General features: G+C 42.0%; 1 protein-coding gene across 3 annotated transcripts in view; it reads left to right on the forward strand.

The window, feature by feature from the left end:
- The first annotated feature begins 633 nt into the window (after positions 1-633).
- LOC134359076 (pleckstrin homology domain-containing family S member 1-like) overlaps positions 634-12784 on the forward strand; it is a 32409-nt gene continuing 20258 nt past the window's right edge. The window contains exons 1-6 of one of the 3 annotated variants that reach the window (XM_063071988.1): positions 634-844; positions 3420-3463; positions 4209-4309; positions 8331-8452; positions 11008-11139; positions 12458-12524. In XM_063071988.1, coding sequence (XP_062928058.1) covers positions 3451-3463; positions 4209-4309; positions 8331-8452; positions 11008-11139; positions 12458-12524 — 435 coding nt within the window. In that variant the 5' untranslated portion in view covers positions 634-844; positions 3420-3450. The remainder of the gene's footprint in view (positions 845-3419; positions 3464-4208; positions 4310-8330; positions 8453-11007; positions 11140-12457; positions 12525-12784) is intronic. The other 2 variants (XM_063071986.1, XM_063071987.1) reach the window with 2 other exon arrangements.

A 12784-nucleotide genomic window follows, 5' to 3' on the forward strand; every position in this document is an offset into this window, starting at 1 on the left:
TCGGAGTAGCGCAGTTGCCTTAGTCTATAACTAAAAGTTCTGCAACACGCATCAAAGTTGCTGGTGAACGCAGCAGGCCAGGCAGCATCTGTAGGAAGAGGTAGTGTCGACGTTTCAGGCCGAGACCTTCTTTCAGTTAGTCCTGACAAAGCGTCTCGGTCCGAAACGTCGACTTACCCCTTCCTAGAGATGCTGCCTGGCCTGCTGCATTCACCAGCAACTTTGATGCGTGTTGCTTGAATTTCCAGCATCTGCAAATTTTCTCGTGTTTGCGTTACTAAAAGTGCTCCTCTGTTCAGCCAAGGTGGCGTGCAGAAGGTGCGAGACATTGTCCAGAATTGCCAGGATTATACAATCCATATTGGCCAAAAGCCAAAGGAAATGAAATTCCCGAGTACTGTCTCTATTTCCCACACTTGCGTTGACTGACATAATGGCTTCTGACCGATACCGAGAACTTCAAACTATGTGTAGAACCAAGAAACTTTTTAAAAAAAAAATTCCCTTCTTTCCCGTGTGGTTATTGGATGTGGCCCAACAAACCCCAGCTGTATTTTTGGTCCCTTGTTAACTGTGACAAAGTCACTGGAGACGGTCACGCCCTGGGGCTGCAGAATTTGATTAATGATTACAAGTTGACGTCGACCGAGAGGGGAGAAAGAAAAAGCACCGAGGTGTGTGATTTCCGGGTGGAATGCCCCTTTGAGAAAACTTAAAAAGCTCGTTCGCAGTCAGAAGAGCAGCGAGAGTTCTAGCGAGGTGTACGCACGGCATCGCTCGGGACTGAACTGCAACGCACGGAATATACCGGCTTCAGCGGAGGGAGCGGAAAGCTCGCAGTACAGTAAGTGCTGTCAAGTCCGCCTCCCGAAACGGGGTTAAACACAGAGAGAGGCTTTACGGGGTTTTATAGAATTCTTCAGAAAATTGAGGGAAGAGGTTTTTTTTTAAATGTTGTATATGTTGCACAGGTTAAATAACGGGGAAAGTGCAAAATCAGAAAGTGGCTGATGATGTGTTGACGATAAGACATAGGAGCAGAATTGTTTGTCTCATCGAGCCTGCTGCGCCATGGTTGATGTATTATCCCTCTTAACCCCATTCTTCTGCCTTCTTTCCGTAACCTTTGACGCCCTAACTAAGAACTATATACTTAGCACATCCAGTGACTTGTCCGCCTCAGTTTCATCGCCCCTTGGTAAATAAATGCCTCCGCATCTCTATTCTAAGGAGACGACCTTGTGTTCCCGACTCCCCCACTTGAGGAAAAATGTTGGGAGTTTCTCCATAACGATGTGTTTGATCCCAGGTGAGACTCAGTACTGAACAGTCCGTTTCTCTGCAAGACAAGGTGTGCTGGAAACGAAAGACATTTGCAAAGACAGTAGAGATAAAAACAACTTGCAGGCCTGCAGGGAAAGAGTAAGGGAACGTATTGCTTCGCAGACAGCTAGCACAGACTAAGTGGGCCGAATTTACACCCTAGCACCTACCCCACCGACTGTGCCGCAACAATTGCTGTAACACTGTGGCATAAAGCGGCTAGAATGAGGTTCCTTCGTCCAGGCACTCTCGGTCCACTTGAATACGAAATAAAATACCTTCGCTCGGGATTTGCGCCAGGAGCTGAAGAGAATAAGCCTGTGGTGTTCGGACAGTGGGAGCTGTCACGGCCGATCGTATTCTAGTGTCCTGATGTTAACAACTGCGCGCCGATAAAGTGTGTTTGGATCGACCTTCTAAGCAGTCTATGCTGTATGGTGGTTTGGGAAACCCAGTTGCTTGTCAGGTGCCCTCCAGGCCAGGGCCAAATCGTTCGAACGATGCTTAATTTTTTTTTGGCAGGGTGGTTTGTTGATGTTTTTCTTTGAACGGTTTCCATGGTTTTCACTGTTTTGTGGCTGTTTTGTTTTGACGACGATTCTCCGAGTTGTATACTGAATAATACTTTGATCATAAATGTACCATGAACCTTGAACGATGTAGTAGGAGGGTCAGTTGCATCTCTCTCTCTCTCTCTCTCTCTCACTCTCTCTCACTCTCTCACTCTCTCTCTCACACTCTCTCACTCTCTCTCACTCTCTCACTCTCACTCTCACACTCGATCATCACAATTGTTTCACGCAACTAGGACTCTTAAATTCGTTGGGTGAGACCTGAGTGAAGGAATTTTGCTTTCTTGTAGGAAAAGAAGTAAAACAGGAAAACTAAACAATATCAGAATAAGATTCTGTGCTCTCCTATGTGTTCATGTTTACTTGCTGTGATTTGCAAGCTTCACAGCATTTCTGTGTGGTTATCATTTTCCTATAAAAATCCCTCAGGCTAAAGAAATTCCTCCTCATCTGGGTTCTAAAGAGATGTCCATGTATGTATGTATATAAATATGCACTGGGACACATCATCAGTGATGTAACCTGGGGTCATCGGGTGTTTCAGTTCTTCCAACATCAGACACTCTTGCCCAAGCGATCCAGCCAGGGTTGATCAGACCCTGGCTTGTGTCCCAGCAACACTGGTCCACAATGTTGCTGTGGAAGCAGTAACACCTTGTGCATCATTATTGCAGCTGTTCAACACAAAAGATTGCACCTTTCAATGACGTCAAATTGGGCTGGTGTGTTTTAAGCACCCGGACTATATTTCCCCCTTCTGAACTTAGGTATTTTAGGTTAGGTATTTTAAATTAGGTATTTCTGACCCTAACTGGACTTTGTATAAGTTGTAGTATCATCATCATCATTATGTGCCTTGTCATATAGATAGATAGATATACTTTATTGATCCCGAGGGAAATTGAGATGTGGGCAATCATGATCTTCCATCTGATTGTTGCCTGTGGGGACGACCCCTGCATACTGTTGTTCTTATTCTTTTATCTGTCCCTGACTATGATTCCTCTTAGTAAATCTTTTCTACAGAAGTGCCTTGCCATTGCCTTCTTCTGGGCAGTGTCTTTACAGGACAGGTGACCCCAGCCCTTATCAATACTCTTCAGAGTTTGTCAGCCTGATATCAGTTGTCACATAACCAGGACTTGTGATACGTGCCAACTGCTTGTATGACCATCCACCACCTGCTCTTATCACTTCACGTGACCCTGACTGGGGGGTGAAGCAGGTGCTACACCTTGCCCAAGGGTGACCTGCAGGCTAATGGAGGGAAGGAGCCCACTACACCTCCTTTGGTAGAGGTACATTTCCACCCCGCCATCGGAAATAGTATAAACTGATAAAATATAATACTTAACCATAAATGTTGAACGTTACCAAGTTCAATTCACTGTGTTCTTGTTGTTAGTAAAGAACCAATCTGAAATATTGGCACTGACTGGATCTTGGGATTTTTTTTAGAACTACTGTATATTTCTGTTTAACATTCTTGGAGTTTGCTGACACATTTTATTCTTCTCCCACCAGATCATTTTGAATAGTAAAAATCTTCTTAAAAATGAATAAAAAAGGTAATTATGGTACATTTTTAAATGGTTTCCATTTTTCAAAGAAAAATGCTTAAAAAACCTACAGCACAATACAGACCCTTCGGCTCACATTGAAAAATGCTTGATCACATTATTTAGCTTGCATTGTAATCGAAAACTTTTATTCTACCTGAGAACACCAGAGAATCCTTTCTTCACCACCACCTTTTCCGTGTGCTATTTTCACCAAAACTACTGTTGCTCTCTTTCATTGAAAATGACTAACGTTTCAAAAATGAACTGAGAATCTCACTTGGGGATGGGATTAAAAAAAACTTTGCTGTCTGCATTAGTAATTCCAGACTCTTACAATCTGAGCATTATATTCGTGCTACTTGGCCAGATTTCTTGCTCGCTTTTGGCCACTTGCACAATTTGGTTTTTTTCCACACATTGGGTGTTTGGTGTTTTATCACACGGTTTCCATGGTGCTTCCTTGTTTCACTGCTGCCTGTGGGAGAACGAATCTCTGACAGTAGTATTCTGCATGATAATAAATTTACTTTGAATCTTTAAGGGATTTGGCATGATCTTAAAATTTTACAGATTCCATGCTATTTTAGAAGTTTAGAAATTTGGTACTATTTTTTCCTTTGCTTTGGACTGCACTATCATGAAAGTAAACCAGTGTGAAACCTGCTGAAAATATTTTTTTATTTGATATGGTACTAATACATAGTTATCTTATAAAATACAGTTAAATTAATGCTACAATGTTTCAAAATAGGTAGTTCAGCATTTTACGTGGGAAATGACATCAAGGAGGATGACATTTGCTATGAGGACTATTTGATAAAGTCACCACCTATGAATCAATTTGCAACACAGGTACATTCAAAATATTCACTGTGATGTTATATTTGACAGCTTTTTAAGCATTCATGAATATATTTCTGGTATTGAAAGTACAGCTAAATTGCAAGCAAAAATCCATGTGAGTATAATGTGATACGGTAGAAATCTGTATTCTTAAACTTAAAAATCTTTTTTTTTCATACATAAAACCTGGCACAGTAGTGTAGTGGTTAACAGAACACCTTACAGTACAGATGGCCCAGGTTCAATTCCTGCCACTGCCTGTAAGGAGTTTGTATGTTATCTGCGTGAACGCGTGGGTTTCCTCCAGGTGCTCCTGTTTTCTCCTGCAATCCAAAGACTTACTGGTTGGTGGGTTAATTGGTCGTTGTAAAGTGTCCTGTGATTAGGCGTGGATTTAATCAGGGGTTTGCTGGGTGGTGTGGCTCGAAGGGCATGGAAGAGCCTATTCAACAAATAAATATTTCTTTAAATTGAAGAGAGTATTACCTTTTAGCAAAACATCCCATCAATGCGCTTAAAAATTTAGTGAACAGCCATTGAAAAAGTTGTCCTATCAAACAAAGGGACAAAAAGTTTAGTGAAATGACAGTTCCTTTCCCTCCACCATATGAGTGTCTGAACAGACAAAGAACCCATGAACATTACCTCACTAATTTTGCTCTTTTTTTGCACTACTGATGTAATTTTAAAAATTTATTTCTTGTAATTTATTGCACATGTTGTGTATTGTACTGTACTGCTGTACAAGTTTCAGGACATAAATCTGTGATAACAATCCTGATCCTGATTCTGATGTACTCTAATTATATGCGCCAGAATTCCACTTTTAACTTAAATTTGAATAACCTACTGCACAATGTCACACAGCAAAATCAGGAATATTACCTGAAATGAATATTACCTGAGTTATCCAATTTTGTCCTGTCACTTTCACGAGTTACAGAAGTGTACAGCACAGGAACTGGCCTTTCAGCAACAGTTATGTCTGTTAATACAGGGTGAAGGGAGTGAATTTAAATTTACAAAATAACCAGAAGACCATAAGATACAGGAGCAGAATTAGGCCATTTGGCCCATCGAGTCTGCTCTGCTATTTCATCATGGCTGATCTATTTTCCCTCAGCCCCAGTTTCCTGCCTTCTCCCCAAATCCTTTCATGTCCTGAACAATCAAGAATCTACCAACCTCTGCCTTAAATACACCCAATGACTTGGCCTCCTCAGCCACCTGTGGCAACAACTTCCACAGATTCACCACTTTCTGGCTAAAGAATTTCCTCCTCGTCTCCATTCTAGAAGGATGCTGCTGTATTCTGAGGCTGTGTCATCTGGTCTTAGACTCCCCCTTCATACAAGGTGTCTTTAAATATTTCTGCAAAAAAATCTCAACAAAATATATTGATAACCAAAAACACTTCCTTCAAACAAAAGGTGTAGCCATGGACAGTCACATGGGTCCCAGCTATGCCTACTTTTTTGTTTGCTAAATGGAACAATCTATGTCCCAAGCCTACACTTGAAACTGTCCCCCACTTTTCCATAGCTACATCAATGACTGCATTGGTGCTGCTTTCTGCACCCATGCTGAGCTCGTTCACTTCATTCCTTTTGCCTCCAACTTCCACCCTGCCCTCAAATTTATCTGGTTGATTTCCAACATCTCCCTCCCCATTCTCTATCTCCTCTGTCTCTATCTCTGGAGATAGCTTATCTACTGATGTCTTTTGTAAACTTACGGACTCTCACAGCTACCTGGACTATACCTCCTCCCACCCTGTTACATGTAAAAACGCCATTCCCTTCTCTCAATTCCTCCATCTCCGCCGCATCTGCTCTCAGGATGAAGCTTTTCAATTCAGAACAAAAGGGATGTCTTCCTTCTTCAAAGAAAGGAGGTTCCCTTCCTCCATCATCAACACTGCCCTCAACAGCATCTCTTTCATTTCACGCAAGTCTGCTCTCACCCGATCCTTCCGCCACCCTACCAGGAATAGGGTTCCTCTTGTCCTCATATACCACCCCACCAGCTTCTGTGTCCAGCACATAATTCTTTGAAATTTCCGCAATCTCCAATGGGATCCCACCACCAAGCACATCTTTCCCTCGCCCCCACTTTCTGCCTTCTGCAGGGATTGCTCCCTACGCGACTCCCTTGTCCATTCATCCCTCCTCACTGCTCTCCCTCCTGGCACTTATCTTTGCAAACAGAACAAGTGCCACATCTGCCCATACACCTCCTCCCTCAACACAACTTAAGGCCCCAAACAGTCCTTCCAGGTGAGGCGACACTTCACCTGTTAGTCTGTTGGGGTCATCTACTGTATCTGGAGCTCCCAGTGTGGCCTTGAGTATACTTAATGACTTGGCCTGCTCAGCCATCTGTGACAACAAATTACACAGACTCACCACTTTCTGGCTAAAATTCCTCCTCACCTCTGTTCTAGAAAGATGCCCCTCTATTCTGAGGTGGTGTCCGCTGGCCACTTATTTTAATTTCATTTCTTATTCCCATTTCGATAAGGCTATCCACAGCGCCCTCTGCTGTCACAATGAGGCCACACAGGCTGGAGGAACAACACCTTATATTCTGTCTGGGTTGCCTCCAACCTGATGGCATGAACATCAATTTCTTGAACTTCTGGTAATGGGCTCCCCCACCTTCACCATTCCCCATCCCCTTTACCCTCTCTCACCATCTCTGGTGCTCCTCCTCTCTTTTCCTTCTTCTAGGGCCTTCAGTCCTCTCTTATTAGATCCTCTTTCTCCAGTCCTGTATCTCTTTCACCAATCAACTTCCCAGCTCTGTACTTCACCTCTCCCCCTCCCAATTCCACCTATCACTTTGTGTTTCTCCTTCCACTTCCCCCCCCCCCCACTTTTTAACGCTACTCCTCATCTTTTTTTCTCCAGTCCAGCTGAAGGGTTTGGGCTCGAAACGTCGAATGTACTCTTTTCCATAGATGCTGCCTGGCCTGCTGAGTTCCTCTGGCATTTTGTGTGTGTTGCTTGAATTTCCAGCATCTGCAGATTTTCTCTTGTTTGTGACTTCCATATCAGTACAGTTTTAACATTCACCCAGTATATGATGTTTATGAAAATTTGGTTGACTAAGTTAAACGATCTTACTTGACACAAGACTGTTGGTCTGTCTGGCTTCAGTGAATGATGGCCTCTAGGCTTCTGATACTTGAAGCACCTGCAGGGCTTTCCAACTTGGTGTCCATAGGCCCCTTGCTTAATGCTATTGGTAAGTGGCATAAAAAAGGTTGGGAATCCCTGGCATGCATGTGATCAATACCAGTAACACTCAGCAAAATCCTCCAAATTCCCTGAAAAGGTAAATGAATCGGTGTCAGCCTTTTCTCCCAACCACACCCCCAGCTCTGGGGCCTTTGTAGCACTAAACCAACAGCATTGGACTGGCCATATCACTTGCATGCTTGACACCAAACTCCCAAAACACGACCCTTATTCTGAGCTTGTGGGAGGAGGTTAGCAGGCAGACAGAGAAAAGGACTGCAGGATGTGCTCAAAGTTTCCATAAAGTTCAAAATTCCCACTGATTCTGGGGAACCATCGGCCCATGACCACCCGAAGTGCCGGAGCATTCAGGTTTGCATTGAATACCTGGAGGATATATATCAGGAGCGCGCAGAATCCCCGTATTAGAGGGGAAAGAGCACGGCATGTTACAACCTCGCCCCCTCAGTCACTTCCTGCCTATTCGTGGAAGGGTCTGCAGTTTACAACAGTCTTCATCACCCACCTCAGAAGACAGAACCTCACTGGAAGCAGGTCATCCTCAACTCCAGGGGACTGTCATAGAAGGAGAACTAAGAGACAAAATTGTGAATGTATAGCATTTATTTACCACAGCATGATGTAAAATTTGCATTTTCTGAAATTAATCTCTGTGAGGAGCAAACCTTGGGCTTGTTACCCCAATGCCACCAAGTAACCAAAGTGTGCTTCTAGCCAACTTGCTCTCGGAGTTGATTGGGCTTTACTCAGTCATTATTTTCTTTTCTTAGTCATCATGGAAAAAACGATATTTCATACTGGCAAAATCAAAAGAAGAACATGTTCTGAGTTACTTCAAAAACAAGGAAGTGAGCCGAAAGTCACCGCCTCTGGGCAAGATACCTATAAGAGAGTAAGAACACGTTATTAAAGTTAATTTATTTTTCATGCTTTGAAGTTCTGCTGTGGTTTATAGAATATCTATACCAAGTTCTCTTTAGAACAGTTTGTCTTTTATTAATTTGTCTGGTAAATTTTGATGATTGAACCTGAAGTGGCTACTCAATCAACTTTTGCTCAGAGACAGCACTCTCAGTTTCGACTTAGTTGAGAGTGGTTCCTCCGACAGTTTTCAGTATTAATTCTGACTTATCTACTTAAGCCATCATCCCCTTCTGGAGCATAGGCTGCCATCAGCAACTCACCAGAGTTCTCTGTCCTGGGCCAGTCTCTCAAGTTATCACAAGTGTAGCCCATCTTCTCCCAGAGATGAGGTCTTTGGAGCTTCTGTTAACATTTCTGGAGCTCTGGGTTTTTATGGGATGGGGTTACTAGCTGCATACCTAACCCTCCTCCTTTCACAACTTGGCTTGGGACTATCCATGGTAGAACTTATTAATCCCGATCTACATATTATTTTCACTGCAAGACATGTTCCATATGTAATCCATCCTCCATTTCTAGATCAAGTGATGCATCCTAAAGTTAGTACTCTTGTGATATATTTCATCTTTCTTTTCAAAAGCTTTAAGTACAGTTTCCAAAGCTGTAAGTCCATTGGAGTATCCTTGCTATATTGAATCTGATTGGCTATCCCTGACCCAAGTACATGCATGAGTTTTAAAAAAAAAGTGTTGGAGGAAAGGGTATTGCTATCTTTTGCTCGGTCCTGACACTGGAAAGCCCAAATAAACCTAAAGCCATTGGAAAAGGCTGAAGAGAAATGACTGTGTTACATCCCACTTCGTGTCATGAAAAATAGGTAACATTATTTGTACCTCCTACTTAATAAAGTGGCCACTGAGTGTACATTCGTGGTCTTCCATTGCTCTAGCCCATCCACTTCATGGTTTGATGTGTTGTGCATTCAGAGATGCTCTTCTGCACACCACTCATGTAATGCATGGTTATTTGAATTACTGTTACCTTCCAGTCCGCTTGAACCAGTCTGGACATTCTCATCTAACCTCTCTCATTAACAAGGCATTTTCACCCATAGAACTGGATTTTTTTTTTGTTTTTTGCACCATTCTCTGTAACTCTAGAGCAGCGATTCCCAACCTGGGGTCTACGGGCCATTCGACCTCTGGTAGAGAACCATTAAAGAGATTGGGAACCCCTGTTCTAGTGACTTTTGTGAGTGAAAACCCCAGAAAGTGAACAGCAATTTCGGAGATCCTCAGACCACTCGATCTGGCACCAACAAACATTCCACGGTCGAAGTCACTTAGATCACACTTCTTTCCCCATTCTGATGCTTGATCTGAACAACAACTGAACCTCTTGACTATGCCTGCACGCTTTTAAGCGTTGAGTTACTGCCACGTGATTGGCTGATTATATATTTATATTTCCCAGCCGCTGTACTAATAAAGTGACCGCTCAGTTTATGTGTAGAATTCCTCAGGGAAGTGACCATTGCACAGTGTTTTCTAGTTGCCACATTAATGACCATTCTACTGTCATTAGTTCAGGAATAATCTGTACACCAGCCATGTCATGATTCTCTATTGTGCACAGAACCATGCCTAATTAAAACAGGATCTGGTAACACACAAGTTTGGGCTGATAAGTGACAGAAATTTCCAGCTAAGGAAAACCCAATCTACTACTCTTGCCTTCAGTGTTAGCAAATGCTCTTCAATTAATGTCCTGGAAAACACCATTAATGTACAAATATTTCAACATAGCTATTACGGAGACAGAAGAGACTTTGTACATAACAAAACAAGAATTAACTTCTGCCCTCTCAAATTCTGTCCACCATTGCAAATGTGAAGAAGATGATGAATGACTGACCTTTAATTAGAAGGGTAAAACTCAAGATTATTCCTTAGCATTTAATACCTTCTCCATCCGCCAAAAGTGGAATTTCCCGGTGGCCAACCATTTTAATTCTATTCCCATTCCGCTTCCAACATCGTTCCATGATGAGGCCACTCCCAGGGTAGAGGAGCAACACCTCATAATTCTGTCCAGGTAGTCTTCAATCTGATTGGCTGAACATAGATTTCTTCTTCCAGTAATTTTTCCCTCCCATCTCCCCAATTCTTCTACTCCCCTCTCTGGTCTCTCATATTTTCTCAACTCCCTATCCCGCTCCTCCTTCCCTCTCTCCCATGGCCCACTCTCCTATCAGATTCCTTCTTCTACAGCCCTTTACTTTTCCCTCCCACCTGGCGTCAGCTATCACCCTCTAGTTTGTCCTCCTTCCCCTCCGCCCGCCTTTTAATTCTGGCATCTTCCCCTTCCCTCCCAGTCCCGACGAAGGGTCTCAGCCAGAAACGTTGACTGTATTGACATCACTTCCACTAATGCTGCCTGACCTGCAGAGTTCCTTCAGCATTTAGTGTGTGTTGCTTAACATTTAATTGCTGTTTTAATTATTAAAGTTTTATTAATGTGTTCAAAAGCTAACACTCAAACCACATTTGGTAATCTTTAATATATTTCTCTTTATTTAAACAGCATTAAAGAGTTTTGCATTAGACCAGATTACCATCCAAAATGGAATACACTACAGAAACTTTTTAAATGTTCTTCTGAAAATGTTATGCTTGTGCAGACCGAAGAAAGAGAATACTTTTTAATCGGAGAAGGGTGAGTATTGAGAACTAAAATGATTGCATTTCGATATCAACAAATGCAGAATGTTCTGAGAAACTTGGGTGAAAATTTATAATATAACTAATATTATATAAATACAGTGCAGCAGAACATTGTCATGACTAATATTCTGAAGCTTAAGAATTTATCCGAGTTTACCAGTTAACCATGGTACTAATAAATCATATTGCTCGATGTCTTTGATCCTGTCTCCAATTAACTTGCTGGTGACTTTCTAAGTATGACACTGAAAACAGGTCCAATACATCTTGGAGATTTTTTACACACAATAGTAATGCCCTTCAGCTTCATCTCTGACATTGCTTAACAGAGCTTCTATCAAGTGCAGTTCCAACTTGCTATTTTTTGTTCCAACATCACCTTTCGTTCTTTTGTCTCTCACACGACAGAATTTATATTAGCCACTTGGAAGGAAATCAGTGCACCAATGTGGTTCCAAGAAAAATGAACAAACTTCAAAATACAGCTTAAATTTATTATCAAAGTACAAATATGTCAGCTTATACAACCCTGAGATTCAGTTCCTTGCATGCATGCACAATAAATCCAAGAAACACAATGGAATAAATGAAAGACCACACCCAACAGGACAGACAACTAACCGGTGTGCAAAAGACAACAAATTGAGCAAATACAAAAAGAAAAAAAGAAAAGAAATATTGAGAACATGAGATGAAGAGCCAGACAGACATGACCCAAACTTGGGTCCCTGGACTGGGGTGACAGTAGAACCAGACACCATGGTAACATAGTGGTTAGTGCAACACTATTACAGCTCAGGGCATTGGAGTTTAGAGTTCAATTTCAGATTCTGTAAGGAGTTTATACATTCTCCCGAGGACTGTGTGGGTTTCCTCCAAGTGCTTCAATTTTCTCCCACAGTCCAAAGGTGTACTGCTTGGCGGGTTAAGTGGTCATTGTAAATTGTCCTGTGATTATTCTAGGTTTAAAAAGGTGGGTTGCTGGGCAGCTTGGCTCAGTGGGCTGGAAGGGCCTGTTCAGTGTTGTATCGCTAAATAAATAAATAGATAAAGAAAGAAACTGATATAGAAGTGGACTGTAAATAATTCCAAGGCATACGCACCTGGAATTAAAGTGACAGAATTATGGGCTCATATATATGGGGGAAGTCATTGGAAGTTCACAGAAGTTTCCATCAACTAAGCTTTTAAAGGTCATGAAGTTAGGGGAAGACTGGCAATAACCAGGGCTGTGGAATGGTATCGCTACATGTGTAACGGTGAGAATTTCCTGTAGATTACCTCTTTTAACTGTGTCTTTTCATTCTCAGAGTATCCTTAGAACTTCTGCATCAAGTAATTGCAAGTGTGCTTCAGATGTGTGAAAGCCAAATCCAGGTAAAAAAAAATTGACACATGCAAAGCTAACTGTGGTGAAAAGTTTCAAATGCACTTCTTCATTTAGAATCATCTTAACACCAATTAAAATGCTACAGGTGCTTCCATAATGTGTGCAACTTGTATCTATAATTTAGCATGAACTAGTAGTGATATGATTATTGGTTAAAGTATATTTAAATTGATTTTATACCAACACTCTGAGGTGGTATTTTTATTATCCAGGAAACCAGTGCCAAGGGTTGTGGGATTTTGCAATG

This window comes from Mobula hypostoma, chromosome 19 (genome assembly GCF_963921235.1).
Source record: "Mobula hypostoma chromosome 19, sMobHyp1.1, whole genome shotgun sequence".
Taxonomy (NCBI): Eukaryota; Metazoa; Chordata; class Chondrichthyes; order Myliobatiformes; family Myliobatidae; genus Mobula; species Mobula hypostoma.